General features: G+C 38.0%; 1 protein-coding gene across 1 annotated transcript in view; it reads right to left on the reverse strand.

Moving 5' to 3' along the window:
* Positions 1 to 309: 309 nt before the first annotated feature.
* The window catches only part of LOC149960227 (uncharacterized), a 64,927-nt gene continuing 46,211 nt past the window's right edge, over positions 310 to 19,025 (reverse strand). Inside the window, exons 2-6 of the mRNA XM_090166604.1 lie at positions 15,594 to 17,634; positions 9,789 to 9,979; positions 3,803 to 7,182; positions 2,951 to 3,109; positions 310 to 615 (exon numbers count right to left, since the gene is read on the reverse strand). Coding sequence (XP_090022730.1) covers positions 574 to 615; positions 2,951 to 3,109; positions 3,803 to 7,182; positions 9,789 to 9,979; positions 15,594 to 17,551 — 5,730 coding nt within the window. The 5' untranslated portion in view covers positions 17,552 to 17,634 and the 3' untranslated portion in view covers positions 310 to 573. The remainder of the gene's footprint in view (positions 616 to 2,950; positions 3,110 to 3,802; positions 7,183 to 9,788; positions 9,980 to 15,593; positions 17,635 to 19,025) is intronic.

Here is a 19,025-nt window from a genome sequence, read left to right on the forward strand (position 1 = left end):
GCTGCCGTCGGAAGGGGAAAATTCGGAAATTGTCTTCCCCCTTTCCGTAAAACGTTAAGCGTAAAGGCACGTCCGATGAAATTTGTATATAACACTGCCTTAGCGTGTCTAAAGGCTAGCTGCGTTCTCCTTGTGTTTGTTGCTCCTAGGTGGTACTAACTAAGACGAAATTTTCCAATTTGACCTTTACTAGCTTTTACCATGAGAGAGCCGATAACTTTAGGATAAATATTTCCCTTTCTGATAGAAGAAAAGATTTGCCAACTCCAACGAAAAACGACATGGTCGAAATTCAACGATTAACTCTTTTTATTACGTCATCTTTTGTTTATATACATCGACAATTAAGATATTGCTGCGAAATGAAAATATAATTTTGGTATATATCTTCTTAAAGCAAAGAGTGCCCAATTTTAATACGGTACTAAACAATGAATGGTACAAAAACACGTTTATATCCTATACTGTATAGTTTTCACGATAGTTTTTTTGTTTGTACAAGACTAGACAGAGTGACGGACCTCTGATTGAGGTGGTTTTGAGGCACACTTTGGTGGGCGAGCGTGATAAGATTCAAGAGGAACACACGCGTGAATGCGACTTCCAATTTTCTCGCTAGAAAAAAAACAAAGAAACCTCTTTTATTAATGTTGAAATATGACCAGAAGTAATCAATAGTTAAATATAAATGTAAAAGTTTTTAAAGTTTGGTTGAGCAATTCTATATGCGTTGTTAAATTAATTAAAATAAAGTATACTTCGTTATATTTGCATTGTTAAATTCGTTTTTATTAAATAAAAAGGCTTAAGTTTTGGTCTTACCTAAGTTTCGATCAGCCTAGCTAATCATCTTCTGAAGATGCAGATATAACGAAGTATACTTTATTTTAATTAATTTAAATATAATGTCTCAGATCGGCATCGCAATACAAATCGCTATCCCCTTCAGTGGTTCCATAAGTATGTAATATTCTATCATAATAGAATAACGAACTCCAAAAACTAGTGTAATTAATAATGAACTGACCAAATTCAACGATTACCAGTACAAAAACAATTTAAAACCACGTTACATGTTTCGGCTTATGGCTTAAAAAAAAATTGTGTCATAGTCGAAATGGTGTCGCGCGCTTGGAATTTTCACTTATTAGACTTAAAGCGTTTGACAACGGCGGCGTATACGCCATAAGCCGAAACATGTAACGTGGTTTTAAATTGTTTTTAATAAAAACCTCTATAGTGTACTGGTAATCGTTGAATTTTGTCAGTTCACTATTCTAACATAAGTGCGACACTTCCTATTCTTCACATGCAAAAGTTTTACTGAGAGCTATTCACAAGACAGACTGCATTACGGGCATCGTTGTCGTTTTGCGCACGCTTCCTCCAGCGTCACACGTAGCCTTTGATAGCGCCTCGCTAGGGGGAGATTGTCTTATTGTGATGACGTCACTACGTTATTAATTAGCTCTCAGTAAAATATTCCCCAAAGTGACAGACTTATGGAACAATATTATAGACTTATGGTGCTTTACACCGATTCTCAGATAACATATAATTAAATAATCTGAACTGAACAAATAATTGTGTAAATAATATCAGATTATCCGCTTTCAGATGTTTACAGATCAGTTGATATTGGTCAAAATTCAAACAAGTTTAATCTCGAAACTAGGATGAACTCATTCATGGAGGACACTGTATCTCTAACTGTACGGGAAAAGCAGCCTAAAAGAGGTACCCCCTCACTGTCCGTTGGCGTCCTACTTCGTATTAGCTGAAATAGTCGGCCGCACTCGATTCGCAGGGCCGTAAAGGTCATTCAAAAGAATGTAAACCCCCATTTCAAACGGAACGTTTTGTCGACCACGTGACGAATTATATGGCTTTGACATCCCGAAGCTTTAAAAATTCTTGAACCTCCCCCCTTTACAGAGAGACTGTGGCGGAGGCAGGTGATTTTCTATGGTGGAAGCTACAACTTTTCCCGTCCGGTTAGAGATACAGTGTCCATGATTCATTGTAATTCGCTAGAAAGAAGTGGACCTTATTTCAGGTGGCGCAATAGGTGATTCCGAAAAAGATCGGTGGTCACTTAATTTGGTTACTTTCGGGTATATGATTAAAGTATTTGAGTGCGCTCGTATTTTATAATTTTCAACACGCACGCAAAATCCGGCGAGCCACAATTTACTAATATATCAAGAGCACCCGCAAAAAAAATTATACATGTATTTGTCGATATTAAATTCCAGAATCACCTATTAAATTCCCTTCGAAATTATATTAACCGTTTGGTTTTGCATCCACAACAATATATATCTACAAATCTTTTGAGTCAGAAAACTGTTCAGCTAACTGAATCTGTTGAGTAGAGTGATCAGTCGAAATCGGTTACTTGGAATAAGAATCAGATACAATTAGAGACTAGATTTCTGGGATGGGGAAATAAAAAATAAAACTGTATTTTTGTTTATTAAAGACCGTGATTTTAGTGTAGACTATTCTACCTTTCACCGTTAGTTTAGTATCGTCGCTAGTACGGTCTTACTTCAAATTTTATATAACCTACCGATTAATTTCCCAACTACCAAATTAGTCCGTCCTTCGTAATATAACATAGATATGAAATATTGTGATAAATTTTAGCAAAACTAGAAATTGCTTTAGATAGAAATATGAGCAACTGAAAAATAAAAATTCTAATGAACGAAGAATCACAATTATCACTGATTGAAGAAACAATTGGACATTTAAGATAACTTAGATAAGAGTGTTTTGACGCCCCCTACAAGATAGCCAGGTTGGCGCCCGGTTAAATATTAACCCCCTTAACCCGGGTCGGTACGCCTCTGGGCTTCCTCAAGTCCAACTGTCCAGTTCAACTCTTTCTCTTCTAATGTAAGCGGTCCACACTCCAAAATCAGAAGAATAAGAGAAGCAGAATTACCTGACATTCGACACTGCAATACCAATCTTTACCACACCCGGAACAGATAAACTGGGCGTCGGCTTGGTTGCACACCATACACTTTCGGAAACGCATGCTTTTGAGATCCAGGTGAGTATTTTGGTTCGCTCTTAAGGCCGTATAGTTTGCTAAGTTTTTCTATGCACAAAAATTATTTCATTGTTCAGTATAATAAATGATTAAACATCGATTAACTCTTGGAATTGATTGACAGTAACAGTAAACAGAAAGGTTCTTATTTGGAAAACCGCGTTTGATTAAATATCATATTTGAAGTAGATAACGTAATAACTATTTAAAAAGTAGAAATTTCTTTCAGTTGCAATATTTACTTATGTATAAGTCATATTTTTTAGGTAAAATAGGATTCGATATTTTAAAGAATATTAACGAATTTTCATCATACTGTTTGTCCTACAAAACCATGCTTCAATCGAATAACATTTACAGAATAGTAAGATTAATAACTAATACTATGATATATATATTAAATACTTCTAATAATACTGAGTGGATATTTCCCAATGAATATTTTAAAGTATGCCTCCTTTCTATTATTCAAACTGACGAACGCAAATTATGTTTAGTTTTCGTGATTTAATACGATGGTATTAGAAGCCCCATGTCTTATTTACCTGAATTAATTCACGCTTAACCTCACACGCTATTGGGAACTTTGCCTATTCTTCCATGAGTAATTACGCAAAGAAAGAATAATTAACTTTAACTAAGAATAAACCTTGTGTTTTACGTCTGGAAAACCACACCATTTTTTTAATTATTGGTAAGACTAACTTAGATAATGTTTAAAGGTTGAAAAAGTTTTCTTACCGGTACATTTTCTCGAGGGCGCAATTCAGGAACTACTGACTTTTCTTTGGATTCCCACGCCGAAGGTAACGTGGGTCGATTGTCGAGTCCCGGATACGGGAAAGGAGCTATCGTCGAAGTCGGAGTGGCCACAAACGGGACGTAAGGCCACATGGGTATCGCGCCCTGGACGCCCGGCACTCGATAGAAATCGAACGGAATAGTGGGGAGATTTTGCAACTGCATTTTTGGGGATGGGGACTCTTGAACGCCGGACTTGAAATTATTCGCGTTGGCGGCCGGAGAAGCCACGGGCTGTTGACTATTGGTCAAGCAAGTTTGAGCTTCTTTTAAGGAAATGGCCAGATTATAAGCTAGTTCGCTCAAGCTGCTTTCTCTGCTGAGGAAAGAGTTTTTCAAAATGTCGGGATTGATATTGACTTTGTTTGATGGCGAAATGCTGGACTGTTTTTCCTTTGGTACGCTGGGATAAGTGGTCTCGTTCATGGGCCACGGTTTGTTGGGCGAGCCTTTCAACGAGTTTTGCTTCGAGGCGTCGTTGAAAGCGTTCGGAACACTAGGCACCGTCGCGTTGCGTCCGTAGTTCGGAAAGTCAGACGAAGGAGTGTCCATTAACATCATCGGCAGTGTTCTGTTGGAGGGTTTCTCGGCTGGTACTTTCACTTTTATTGGAACTCTCGAACTGGAATGGTTGGTGGTGTACGGTTGAAATCCACGCTTACTGTCGACCGGCGAAGGGCTGTTTTTGCTATCACTCGCGAGTTTAGTCGTTCGACTTTCGTTTATTCTGTGGGGAGTATCGGTTTTCCTCTGAACAGATTCATTTATTTTTTGCGCAACTTCGTTTACTTTTTTCGCAGCTTCGTTACTTTTTGGCGCGGGATCGTTCATTCTATGAACAGGCTCAATATTTTTACGGACTGCTTCGTTCACTCTATGAGCTTCGTTTATCCAGTGAGAAGCTTCATTTATCCTATGAGAAGGTTCATTCATCCTATGAGAAGGTTCATTCATCCTATGAGAAGGTTCATTCATCCTGTGAGAAGGTTCATTCATCCTGTGAGAAGGTTCATTCATCCTGTGAGAAGGTTCATTCATCCTTTGAGAAGGTTCATTCATCCTGTGAGAAGGCTCATTTATCCTCTTAGGAGGTTCATTCGTTCTATGAGCGGCTTCATTAATCCTGTGAGAAGGTTCATTCATCCAATGAGAAGATTCATCCATCCTGTGAGAAGGTTCATTCATCCTATGAGAAGGTTCATTCATCCTGTGAGAAGGTTCATTCATCCTGTGAGAAGGCTCATTTATCCTCTGAGGAGGTTCATTCGTTCTATGAGCGGCTTCATTAATCCTGTGAAAAGCTTCATTCATCCTTTGCGCGGGATCATGTATTCTACGAGTAGGATCGTTGAATCTGTGCGCTTGATCTTTAAGTCTAGGTGAAGATTCATTTTCGGTAAGCGAGGTTTCGTTCACTCTACGAGCAGTTTCGTTAAATCTATGGAACTGCTCGTTCATTCTTTGCGCCGTTTCGATTATTCTCTGAGCTGGATCGTTCCTTCTATGAATAATCTCGTTTATCCTGTGAGCGGGTTCTATTAATCTATGTACAGTTTCATTCGCTGGCTTCATTTGGGGTTTCTCAGATCTATGACTAGTGCCCGGACGCGGTACCGAAATGGCGGGTGGATTTTGAAAGCCACCTCGAGATGCGATGGCCAAGTGGATCGGTAAAGGAAGTGGCTGATTAAGAGGCAAGGCCGAGTAAATTGGTTTTGGGAGCATATTGGCGGGAGTTACCGCGTTTAGAATTGAAATTGATTTTCTGCTTTCTAAAAGGTGTCGTTCGTTTCGCGGGCCGACGACGCTGTTGGGGTTCTCGGAGCCTTTCGCTTCTCGAACGAGAGGTCTAACGAGGCAAGTTTCTTTCTGAATATTGGCAGTCGCATTTTGCTCTTCCTTCGCCTTCGTGGGTGTGCTCGGTTTATCACCACAAATGGTGTCTTTCTGTTCCAAACATTTATTCAATTCTCCGTTAGAGATACTTCGAGTCAGCTTGTTGTTCGGAGAAGAGTGCAACAACACCGGGAATGGTAGGTTAGGAGGTACGAAAGGTTTCCTTCTTGATTTAATCAACGACTTTAGAAGGTTTTCCTTGTAGGTTTTGTACTTGACAATCAACAACAGCTCTTTTTGCTTTTCCAGAGTCATTTTTTCCAGGTTTTCGATATCTTTCTCCAAAACTTTAATCATGTCTTCTAAAGTCATATTGCCGTGGTTTTCTCCGAAATCATTCAGTTTTTTAGTTTTAGAATTATCCGTCACAATTTCGCCTAATTCAACTATTTCTGGACTTTCGCCGCGAACGTTTTCCAAATTCCTTTCACCCTCAGCTGGTTTATTTTTAGTTTCGTCATTAGACAACGCATTCTGAACAACCTTCTCGACGGCGGCACAACATTCTTTATTCACAACTGGTACAACCGTTTTGTCCTTTTCAATTTCGGTTACAGTTTCCGGGTGGGCAACACTTTCTGATTTTCCAAAATTTTCTGTGTTTTCTGGATTCTCTGTGTTGGCAGTCTTTTCTACGTTGCAATCCAAAAGAGGATCCGATTCTTTCGTGGTTTCTGGAGGCTTCGGATCATCGTTGAACAAGTTCATGGAGTTTTTGGTTTGCTCGAGAAAGATATTAAAATCTTCAGGCGGACTCTCTTGAAGCAGGGTCCGCAAAATGGAATCGTCCAAGGTACCTTTTTTATCCTTATCACCGTTCGAAGTGACATTACCTACGGTTGATTTCTCTTCCGTAATGACTTCCTTTGAAGTGAGGGGTTTTTCCGGCTGGTTTTGCTCCGTCATACTGCTTCTCGCTTCCTCCACTGGCAGGTTCATGTTATTTAAAGTTCCTTCATCCACTGGCTGGTTCATGTTATTTAAAGTTCCTTCCTCCACTGGCTGGTTCATGTTATTTAAAGTTCCTTCCTCCACTGGCTGGTTCATGTTATTTAAAGTTCCTTCCTCCACTGGCTGGTTTATGTTATTCAAAGTTCCTTCCTCCACTGGCTGGTTCATGTTATTTAAAGTTCCTTCCTCCACTGGCTGGTTTATGTTATTCAAAGTTCCTTCCTCCACTGGCTGGTTTATGTTATTCAAAGTTCCTTCCTCCACTGGCAGGTTCATGTTATTTAAAGTTCCTTCTTCCACTGGCTGGTTCATGTTATTTAAAGTTCCTTCCTTTGGTACGCTCACGTCCATTATTTGATCGGAATCTAAGGTCATTTCAGTTGGCGTCTGCTCAAAATCTAAGGGCTTTATTAAATCTTTCAGCAACGGCATGCTATGCTCCGTCAACGTTCCCGAAAGATCATCATTATCAACTGAAAACAAAAGAATTTTTCGCTATAATTTTTGAACAACATATGAAAAGATTGGTTTCCTCGTGCTTTGGTGATATCAGAAGTATAAAGTATATCTCTTACGAAAAAGGTATTCATCTGCCAATCCTGCTAACGTTATTCGCTCGAAACATGTATCTTCACTGACAAGGAGACATCCCGAAGTGTAACCCACCGATTTTGTTCAAACTCGGGGGATTGGTAGACCTTCATGTATCATGAAAAATCCTAAAGGGAATTTATTCAATGGGCAACCGTTTTGCCATGGCAACGAAAAATGTTTTTGACAACACAAAATATTAAATTTTCTCATTGAAAATAACATGGGATTTTGACCGATTCCTAAGACCCCCCTGTGAAAAATTTGAACAAATTTCAAAATTTCGAAAATGCCAAAAATAGAAAAAATAGATAAAAATTGACAAAAAATCATCAAAATTGATGAACTGTTGATCAATTTGAGGTCAAAATCACATGTTATTTTCAATGGGAAAATTTAATATTTAGTGTTGTGATAAACATTTTTCGTTGCCATTGAATAAATTTCCTTTAGGATTTTTCATGATTCATGAAAGTCTACTAATCCCCCGAGTTTGAACATAATCGGTGGGTTACACTTCGGGATGTCTCCTTGTGAGTACAGCATATGTTTTGATATTCTTTTGTAAGCAAACATAGTGCGGGTCTAAATTAATGATATCGCGATTTTTTTTAACTATTCATCGATTTAATAATTTACTAGTTAGTAATATCAGGAGACATGACTAGGAGTTGACAGCGCGGTTGCCGCGGTGAATGGGCCCTGGCGTCATGAACACAGATCCCGTTTTTCCCAATAATTCCCGCTTTCTACCCAACCCTCGAATTTTCTCTCTGGCGTTTTCTTTTTTTCTCGGCCGTCGCGTGAGATACTATACTCAAGGACAGTAGATACAGGGACGAGAAAGCAGGAAAAAAAATTCGATTTTAAACGTCTTCATATTCACGGGGAGTTAGATGTAAACAAACCGCGGCCATTGTTAAGACGTGGTTCACCATGGACAGTATTATTGTAGTTAGTTTTTACCATTTTGATGTTAAATTAAATATAAAACTACGAGCCCTTTTGTTTTGAACACTTAAGCCTCGTCGTCAAGAACCGCTAAAATTCAGTGACCGCCATTTTTTTTTTGTTTACAACTAACTCTCCTTGCGTTTAGGTCGTTTTAGGTGATATATTCCAACAGAGGCCGCCATTTCACTTTCTCGTCCCTGTATCTACTGTCCTTGCTATACTATCAACATTTCGCCCTCTGGGAGAAAAAACCCTTCTCGCGGGCTCACGCTGAGGCGGCTCTACATCCCAGTCAGAACTGGTTTTTTCTTCAGCGGTAGTTCCCACAATCCTCGCTAGAGAGCGTCACTAAAATATTTCATCTCGGGTCCGTCTCCGAGACTGGAGATACCACGGTTTGGGGGGTAAAAGTTAGGGAAGAGAAAGACGCGTCTTTCGTTGACAACGCGCGTTGGGAAAAGCGCCCGGCTGTGAACTCTTAGTCATGTCCCCTGGTAATATTTAGCCGTGATGCTGTGTATATATCTGCGATTTTGCTGAAAATTTGCGCCCAGTGGAATCGGCGTCGAGCCTGCGAAGGTACATGTTTCATATGTATTACCTAGATGGATACTTATCTCGTAAGATGTATTATCAACTTCTGGTGTTATGAAATGACACAGTTTTCAACACGAAGAAGGGGTTAGATTAATATTTTCATTAAGTTTTCTAAGGAATCCATACTTCTACTTGGAATGCTTATCACGGCAAATTTTCGTCTCGATGTGGCTGACGGTTTATTTGACGTCACTATGTTAACTTAACAAACAACAACGTGAGAGGGGAACGCGCGCAGAGGGGTTTTTTTCTCTCGTAGGTGGGGCCAAAGCCGTCAGTGTGATCTTACCATACGCGATACGGTAGGATAAGCATTCCAAGTAGAGGTATGGATTCCTAGTTTTGAGCAATCAAATGAATGTGTAAGAAATTCATTATGGTTAGGCAATTAGAGCTAAGATTCGTTTATCTTAGCCTACACGTCGGGGAATTGGTATTTGCAGTTACACCAACTTCCGACTCATGTTGATCAACTAATTTCCTTAAAACTGTTGCCTCTTGTGAATTGGCCTTCAATAACTCTAACTGCAAGCGAATTCGTAATTAATAATAATCATCATCATCGCCAGCTGGCTAATACTCCATGCAACACCATTGGAGCAAATTTTAATGCTATTAAATATGGTGGCCTGGTTACAATACGTCGCTACCTTAGAGCAAGAGTCAAGCAAGTCTGAAAACCCCTATTTTAGAAAAACCAGTGCATAAGAACAATGATAATCTAATAATGGAAATAGATAAAAATAGAGTGAAAATATATATTGAAAATTTTGTACCGAGTCACCTTAATTTAAAAACACTCAAGGATTCTATTTTTGAATTTATTTCAATAGTCACGTATCTCGACTTACTTGACTTTTGCCCTTAAAGTTATGATAATCAAATATATGATAATTTAAGCCTGATAACTCGATATCTGGGTATTATTTGAACTTACGTTTTGAGATTTCTTCACTGGTTTCAGTAACATCACGAATCTCAATGTTAAGTGATGTATTTAGACTAGCAACAAGCTTTGGCACTTCAGTTTTGGCTGTCGTTGGCTTCTGCGAAAAGGAATCGGATTCGCTCAGTGAGTCTGACTGGTCACCGTTGTTGGCATTCGACTCCGGGACAGAAGGATCGAAACTAGAAACACAAAAGCATTATTCACTCTCTACATGGTCATTTACTCTTAGCATTTCTCCAAGCTCACGAAAAGCGTGAATTTGTTCATATACACCCATGAATCTAATCTTGCTTTAGCTAGTCTCAGTGGGCATTGTCATTTTAACGAAGTGGAAATTTGATTGTAGTGGAAGTTAATATTCCGCAAATATTTACTATTTTTATTTATATTTTTATGATCGTGTAAAATTTTCCGCAAATTTGAAAAATAGAAAATTGAAACAAATATTCATTTTTAAAGATTTTTTACTCTATAGTTCAATGACTATTTGTCAAAATGTTATCCAAACTTCGGAAAAATTGCCACCGGGCTGAATTTTAGAAGGCACTTTCATTTAGTCATAATATATGTATAAAGTGTCAAAAGTCCCATCATTAGGTTGCGGGAAATTGGAGCGCAAAAATTGCTCCCGGCTAATATCTCAGTTTCTGTTGAATTTACGCGTGTAAATACAATTACTAAAATTAGAGCCCAGAAATTTCTTACAAAAATGATTATATGGATTATTACTAATCCAGGCCCGTATATGGTGGGGGGCGCCAAGGGATGTTCAGCACCCCCAAATGAATACTTGAGCACTCCCAACCCGACCGACACAAAAGATATGATCTAAAATAATTGTATTTTAATAAAAAAAGAGAGCTACATCACAATTTAATTTCAGTAAATATTTAAAACGTTTTTACTATAGTTTTGAAAATTTTTGTTTTCGCGCGTTTCACTGCACCAAAAGTTTAAATATTTCAATTGAAGAAATACCGAACTTGCCAATCAAAAAGTGTTTCGACGGATATAACATTGCCTTGGTATTTTTGGGTTACACCACGATACACGAAATAGATTAAAGTGATTGGACTATACTATACTGCAGCAAGTGATTGGACTATACTATACTACAGCAAGTGATTGGACTATACTATACTACAGCAAGTGATTGGACTATACTATACTACAGCAAGTGATTGGACTATACTATACTACAGCAAGTGATTGGACTATACTATACTACAGCAAGTGATTGGACTATACTATACTACAGCAAGTGATTGGACTATACTATACTACAACAATCATGGTAAAACGTTCGTAGGACTGCAGTTTTTTTCGACGTGTATCCTCAGGGTTGGCAAAACACCGGCTTTTTTAAAAATTGAAAAATCCAGTATGGTTAAAACCGGTTGTAACCGGTGGTTTAAACGGGTTAAATCCATAAATAGAAAATGATCAAATTGCTTATATCAAGCCCTCATTGCTCAAATTTCCCGATTTAAAAATTACGTTTTTGCGCGTGACAGTACCTTTACATTGTGAGGTATAGCAGACTTATTTACCCGCTTTTATACCCTAACATGGCAGCGTATTTTCACGCGCAAAATTAATTTTAAGATACCCTAATTGCTTATATGTTAGCTCTCATTACTCGCGACAAAAAGTGAAGGTTAAGTTTTGTCAATGTTTCTAATTAATTTCTCAATTTAAAAAAAAAAGTGGTTTTTAACCATGGATTTTATTTGGTGGTTAAATCCGGCTTAAACCAGGGTGGTTTAATCCAGTCTGGCTGGTTCAGCCAACCCTGTGTATCCTACTATATTAAAGAAAACTATTATCTAATCGTCTGGAAGATTAGTTGTTTTAAATGCTTAAGTACTTTAAAAAACTAGCATCGTAACCGTTTTCATTAGTTAGTTGCAAACGCTTTAATGAACAAATTAAAGCCGATTTCGGTATATTAACTAATTTCAAGAGTGGGAGTTAAAAATTCCGATTTTTAGTATCAAGGCATTGGCGCCCCCCAAAAAAATTTGAGCGCCACCGAATTTTGGTTGGCTGGTTGTGCAATCGCCGTTTGAACTTTGTACCCGAAACGCGTCTTACAATTGGGCGCCTTTCTTGAGTAAAAGTCGGCTGTCGCCCATCCATTTAGCCACGTTTAAAATGGATAACTCGACTAGCTATTTTTGTTTCTGTAATAAAACGCTTGAAAATGAAGCAACTGCGACGGTTAAGCGTCGATTGCATACTCCGATGATAGCTAGTATTGAGAAGAACGATGTCAAAATCGAATTAAAACGCAATGTAACCTCAATTAAGGACATCTGTAAGACCAGAATTAATTCTTTCCGCAAAAACGGTGGACAACAGACTCCAGTGTGTCGGCACAAATTCACCCGTTAAGGAAGGTGCCAAATTGTACAACACGTTTCGCCAGGGTTCGTACAACATTTACGGAATTAAATTTCCTGACATTTCCATGTTTTCCCTGACCAAATTGACAAATTTTTCCCGACCATTTTTGTAGAATAAATGAATGGTTTGAGCTAAAATCTTGAAAATATTTATTAGGTATTTTTATTACATCTTTCAAAAATTTATTTGCCTGATTTCTTTGGGGTCATTTTAAAATTCCCTTATTAGAAATTTTTAAAATTCCTTGACCTTTTGGAATCATTTTCAAACTCCCTGACTTTTCCCTGACCTTTCGGAAATATTTTAAAATTCCCTAACTTTTCCCTGACCTTTTGGGGTAATTTTAAAATTCCCTGACTTTTCCCTGACATTTTGGGGTAATTTTAAAATTTCCTGACTTTTCCCTGACCTTTTGGGGTAATTTTAAAATTCCCTAACTTTTCCCTGACCTTTTGGGGTAATTTAAAATTCCCTGACTTTTCCCTGACCTTTTGGGGTAATTTTAAAATTCCCTGACTTTTCCCTGACCTTTTTTGGTAATTTTGAAATTCCCTGACTTTTTCCTGACCTTTTGAGGTAATTTTAAAATTCCCTGACTTTTCCCTGACCTTTTGGGGTAATTTTAAATTCCCTGACTTTTCCCTGACCGTTTGGGGTAATTTTAAAATTCCCTGACTTTTCCCTGACCTTTTGAGGTAATTTTAAAATTCCCTGACTTTTCCCTGACCTTTTGGGGTAATTGTAAAATTCCCTGACTTTTTCCTGACCTTTTGGGGTAATTTTAAAATTCCCTGACTTTTCCCTGACCTTTTGGGGTAATTTTAAAATCCCCACACTTTTCCCTGACCTTTTGGGGTAATTTTAAAATTCCCTGACTTTTCCCTGACCTTTTGGGGTAATTTTTAAATTCCCTGACTTTTCCCTGACCTTTTGGGGTAATTTTAAAATTCCCTGACCGTTCCGGGTTTTCCAGGTCGTGTACGAACCCTGTTCGGGTACAACGTTCAAACTGCGATTGCGCAAAAAAGAAGACTCAATAAAACCGTTTTTGAAGGAAATTGCTGGACCCTAAAGTAATGGGGTTTATAGGCTCAAATTCAATACAAAAGGAGATATTAGCCAAAAGCCATTTGGGTAAAATCCTTTTTAAATTGTAGGATATTTTTTCTGGGTAAAACCTATTTAAATTATGAGATATGGTTATAGGCAGGACCGAATTAAATTATGAGATATGGTTTTAGGCAGGACCTATTTAAATTATAGGAATATACGTTTATACATATAGTTTAAATATCATCAGGGGCTATTTTTATAAAACAGTTATTTTAATACTTAAAATAGTTAATGGAGTACCACTGCTCAAAAAGCATAATTTGTTTCCCATTTGATGGAGAAAAAAGGCCTTCAATCTGCGTTAATTTGATAGACATTTGAATTTGAAATGTACATTTAATTAGGTATTTACGAATAACTTATCTGTATAGTTAATTAACATATGAAATATAATAGAGCTATATAAAATGTATACAATATGATATCAAACTAAAAAAACGTTGTATAATGAATAAATTAAAATTTACCGGGAAAGTATGCCTAATATTTTACTGGGAACCTTAATCGTCATTTTTTCCAAAGCTCCTTATGGAAAGAGGAGTTTTTTGTTGGATAATTTATCGTATAATCGTAATATTGAAAGATTACAGCTCTTTCAAGTCGTTAATCTTCTGGTCATACACTTGGTATTATGACGTATTCAAGGCTATACTTCGTGCGTAAGAGTAGATGGCGATGAAAATAATAGCTATTGCGATCGGATCTTATCGTACGTTAGTTCTTAATTACACATACAGAGATAAAAACGAGCTATCTTTCACTCTCACTTATCTAGTGCTAGATTTTACAGAGTTTGTAGTTTCAATAAGTACTTGAGGAAGTTCATTTATATAAAATAATAAATAAAAATTAAAATGAGTTTTAACTTCTTTGATAAGGGAAAAAAAACGGCTAACATCGGTTTACTCATAATAACGGCTAACATCGGTTTACTCATAATAACGGCTAACATCGGTTTACTCATAATAACGGCTAACATCGGTTTACTCATAATAACGGCTAACATCGGTTTACTCATAATAACGGCTAACATCGGTTTACTCATAATAACGGCTAACATCGGTTTACTCATAATAACGGCTAACATCGGTTTACTCATAATAACGGCTAACATCGGTTTACTCATAATAACGGCTAACATCGGTTTACTCATAATAACGGCTAACATCGGTTTACTCATAATAACGGCTAACATCGGTTTACTCATAATAACGGCTAACATCGGTTTACTCATAATAACGGCTAACATCGGTTTACTCATAATAACGGCTAACATCGGTTTACTCATAATAACGGCTAACATCGGTTTACTCATAATAACGGCTAACATCGGTTTACTCATAATGCCAGTGTAATCAAATAATTCCATCGAAGCCCGAAGAGTAATTTCAACGTTATTTTAGACAATGCTTAACTCCTATTTTGTACAATGTTTTGTTAGTAACGAAATTTGGGATAAAATGAAAGCTAAAACTGTATTTGTCATTCGCGAGTAATTTATAGTTTAGACTTTTATTTAAAATATATTTATAAAAGAAACCAGATTTTGATAAGATCATAATGGTCTATTACTGTTACAAAGTCAAATAGTTATCACTGTAAATATTTTAATTTAGCAGTAAGTGCAGCCATTTTTAATAATTAGTCATCATTACATTAAAATATCGTTGGCAAAGATGATTAGAAATTTCAATCGGGCCTTTGTAAATTTTGGCAAAAAAAATGAAATAAGGATTTGGATTGTTAAATTTTCTCGCTTTTCAGTTTTCGTTATTTGCAGAATTTCTTAAACAATGATCTGAAGTAAATGCCAACTTTGACTACAATGGGGATTTAACAAAAATCATTTGTCAATAGTGACGTGCCCGACCGAGAAATCCTTCAAGCAGACGGCGCCTGATTATTTTATTGGTAGCCTTGATGACGCGTGTTTTGAAATAGAGAGACAGACGCTATCTGTTTTGAGGATCGGTAGTTCGGTCACGCCACTAGCGGCAAAACGTTCTTCTTTGATCCCAGGTACACTTAAATGTTTGAAAAATGCAGTCTGCATTATGCAGATTACTCGCGTTAATGAGTTGAGCTTCATCAACACAGATAATAATAATCAACTAGATAAATACACAAACCACCATCCTTTGCCCAAGTCGTATAGCGACTTCAAATGCATTTGAGTTCGGGTGGCCGGTTAAATTGCTACGGTAGAAAATTTTAAAGGCTCTAGTGGACACATTGATTTACCAGGTAAATAGTGTAAGCGAAAAATGTACTTACCAAATCACTAAGTTATCCGTATCGGAATCGTCAGAATCGTCGCAATTGAGATCCAACTTTGACAAAAGAATTTCTTTTTCATTTCGTTCAAGTTCATTAATGTCACTGGTTTGAATATCTTGAGTAATAATAGCAACGGGTGTCGTTGATAAGCGCGGGTCGATTCCGTCAACCTCGTGGCATGACGATACACTTTGGTCGTTATCACTAAAAGTCGCGTTAGCACCGTCTTGGTTCGGTTCACTTTCGCTCGTGGGAAAGAATATTTCGTTCTGAAAATCATCCAAGGCATCGCGATTGTCGGGAAAAGCAAGAGCGCTACTGTCCATGTCCTCGACGTCCTCGTTTTCCTCCACTTCGACTTTCAGCGTTGCTAAATTGATTTCGGACGAAGAATCAACGTCGCTATTGTTCGCGGGTAACGTATCGCTGTCGCTGGAACTAAGACGTAATTGGACGCCACTCGATCCGAGCTGTTCTCCGCAACTAGGCGACTCCTCTTTGATCACGACCTCTAGTTTCACATTGGGCTCGGTCGACGCGTTTTTATTTAGGTTTCGCGAACGTGGACGACTGCGAATAATGGCAGACAGCAAATCGTAATTGCACTCTTCATCGCTATCCACCGGACTCGAGCGAATTCTTCGACGTCTCTTCGCCTTCGTCTCCGGGTTTATTGGTTCGTTACTACCGTCGATTACTTTGAAGGTCAAAAGTTCACCAAAATTTCGAAAATCGTCGTAGACGTAATTGTTTTCGACGCAAAATTCGTAAACTAAATCTCTGAGCTCTTCCGACTCGGTATTGAACGAATCGTCCTCGTTGCTGTAGGCGCTTTTTCTAAGAACCTCTTTAATGAGAAAATCCATGGTTTCTCGGACTGCCACGGCGCCCGATTCATGTCTGGGCAGCACGGAATAAAGCACGTTGAAGTCGACCGGGGTGTCTTTGGCGACGACGCTGGCCGTCGATTTCGCCTTCCTCTTATTTCTTTTCCGATATCTCTTGCAACTGATTTCGGTGACCCTATTGTCCTCTATTTTCGCGTACACCGTCAACGGAGACACCTTTTTCGCTTTGGCTTCGGCAGTCGTATTCGAATCGTCAAGTGGGACTTTCTCCGTTTTGGGCTTCATCGGCGCCACCGCGGTCTTTCTCGTCTTGAGTATTATTCGCGTCGAGTTCTTCGTGGCGTCGTCGTCTTTAGCCTTGGCGATTTCGTACTGAGGCTCCAGCAAACGTTTTCTGCGCGTCTCAGAGCCGTAACTCCATTTCCGTTTCAAAGAACTCAACGTTCTTTTGCGATTGAATATCTTGGGTTGGGGATTATTGATCAACTCCCGTTTACGCTCGCTGCGCGTATTAATCAGATAATTCGTCTTCGCGACGTCTTTGGGTTTCGTCAAACCGTTACGACTTTTAATCCCTACTTTAATACCCAACGGTTTGTTATTTTCGGGGCTGATGTCTTTGGGTGTATTCGCGTTGTTCTTCAACACGGGTTTGATCGGTGTCTCGAAAACGTTTCCTTTGGAGTCTTTGAATTCGGCGGCTTTGGGCGGCGGCGACGAGCCCAATTTTCGCGGGCGGTCTTCCAAAAACGCTTTCTTCCAGAGATGTCCGATCTCCATCGAAGTCCTCGACTCTTTCTGATTTGAGCAATCCGCGGGTTGGACGCCATTCTCGATGACAGCGGGCATGACGCGGTGCCGTTTGCTCTGCTTCATAAATGGCGACTCCAGAGACGCATGCCTCGGAGCGTCCGCTCCGGAATCGCTGTTGGCCAGTAGGCAATTTCGCGTGTCGTTCTTCTCGCACAGGCGCAAGTAATTGTTCGCCAACTTGAAACTTAACTGGTACTTTTTGTTCCGGACTTCTGGCTTCTTTTGATCAGATAAGCGATAAATGACCACGGAACAGGGCTTGGTCGCTACAGCCGAACCGCATTCTAAGAACATCACTGGGCTGAGACGGCATCGGAGAACGCGAAAAGGTTCGGCTTTCCACTCGATATAATGAACACGATTCGGGCTTGATGGACCTAAGAAACAAGATCAACTTCATTTTAATTTCGCAATATTATTCAATTCAATCATCATTTTTTTCCTCGTGTAAAAATTATATACCAAAAACCTTGAGCGATAACGACATACTTTTCAGAATGTCTACGCACGAGGTTAATTATTTTTAAATAAACGCTTTTAATTACGTATTATATGTACTATTAAATGGGTATAAAGTATTTATTACAGACGTTAATTTAAAGTTTTCAAAAACTTTGACAAAATGTTTTTTAACAACAGAAAATTTAAGTATAACACTTAAAAAATTTTATTTTTTAAAAGAAATTATAAAATTTTTTATACTAAATATAATTAGTTTTAAAAGTATATTAAAAATGGTAACTCTGCGCCTTGTTGTTGCTTGTATACTAGAAATGTTTACATTAGGTGCATCACTAAAAATCCCAGTGTTGGTTATACTTTTACCCGAATAAATAAATTTTTATCCATTTCTAGAATATAATTTCGTAGTTTTATAAATATTAATTTAAAGGGAGTAAAAAAATCACATGCTAACGCCAGTCACTCAGGCGCAGAATGTGATTGAACAATTTAAAGCAATAATTGTTCTATTTTGGAAACATTTAATTGGCGTCATCCCTTACAAAATATTTCTATAAATATTCTATATAATCTTATAACGCCTTATGTAAAGTCTAGGGTTTTCTTTACACTTTAGACTTTTCTATAAAAATTATATAGGAAAAAATATTTCTTATTCATAATTTCTGTACAAATTCTATAGAATTGTTTCTATGGAATTTCTAAAGATTTTCTACAAAAATATATATATCTTATATATTAACTTTCTACAGAATAAAAAAAATTAAGAAGTTATAAATACATAAATTTTTCTACACAAATTATGTAGAAAACACCAATAATTCTATAGAAGAAGAAACATATACGATTACTGTCTTCCAGATTGGTTTCGAAAGTGAAAGCTATATCTACGAAACAATGATTGATAATATCTTTAACTGTGTTAAAAGTGTGATAATGTTTTGCTATTTCCGTTTCGACACGTGTAAATCAAAAGGTTCGTTGACATTACCACGTTTCGTGTGTCGCGATACCCCTGTAATGCTAGTGCCAAAGGTCATTCACTTGTCACTGTTTAAAAGGGAAGTGGAAGTTAATTGACCCCCCCCCCCCGAAATGATCTCATCGCGGTGGGTGGAAATCGTGCCGCGACCAAATAGGTGAATTACTAAACCATTTACCGTGCATTATAAATGTGTTTGGGAGTTCAAATTTCACTCGCGCTATTGTCTACTTTAGAACAATGACCCGCAGCCACTACGCAAAATTGAATGCAAAAACATGGATTTTATGGGACTTTCAGTTTATTTGTATCGCGCAAAAATAA

This window comes from Leiobunum rupestre, chromosome 2 (assembly GCF_980474605.1).
Source record: "Leiobunum rupestre chromosome 2, qqLeiRupe1.1.hap1, whole genome shotgun sequence".
Taxonomy (NCBI): Eukaryota; Metazoa; Arthropoda; class Arachnida; order Opiliones; family Sclerosomatidae; genus Leiobunum; species Leiobunum rupestre.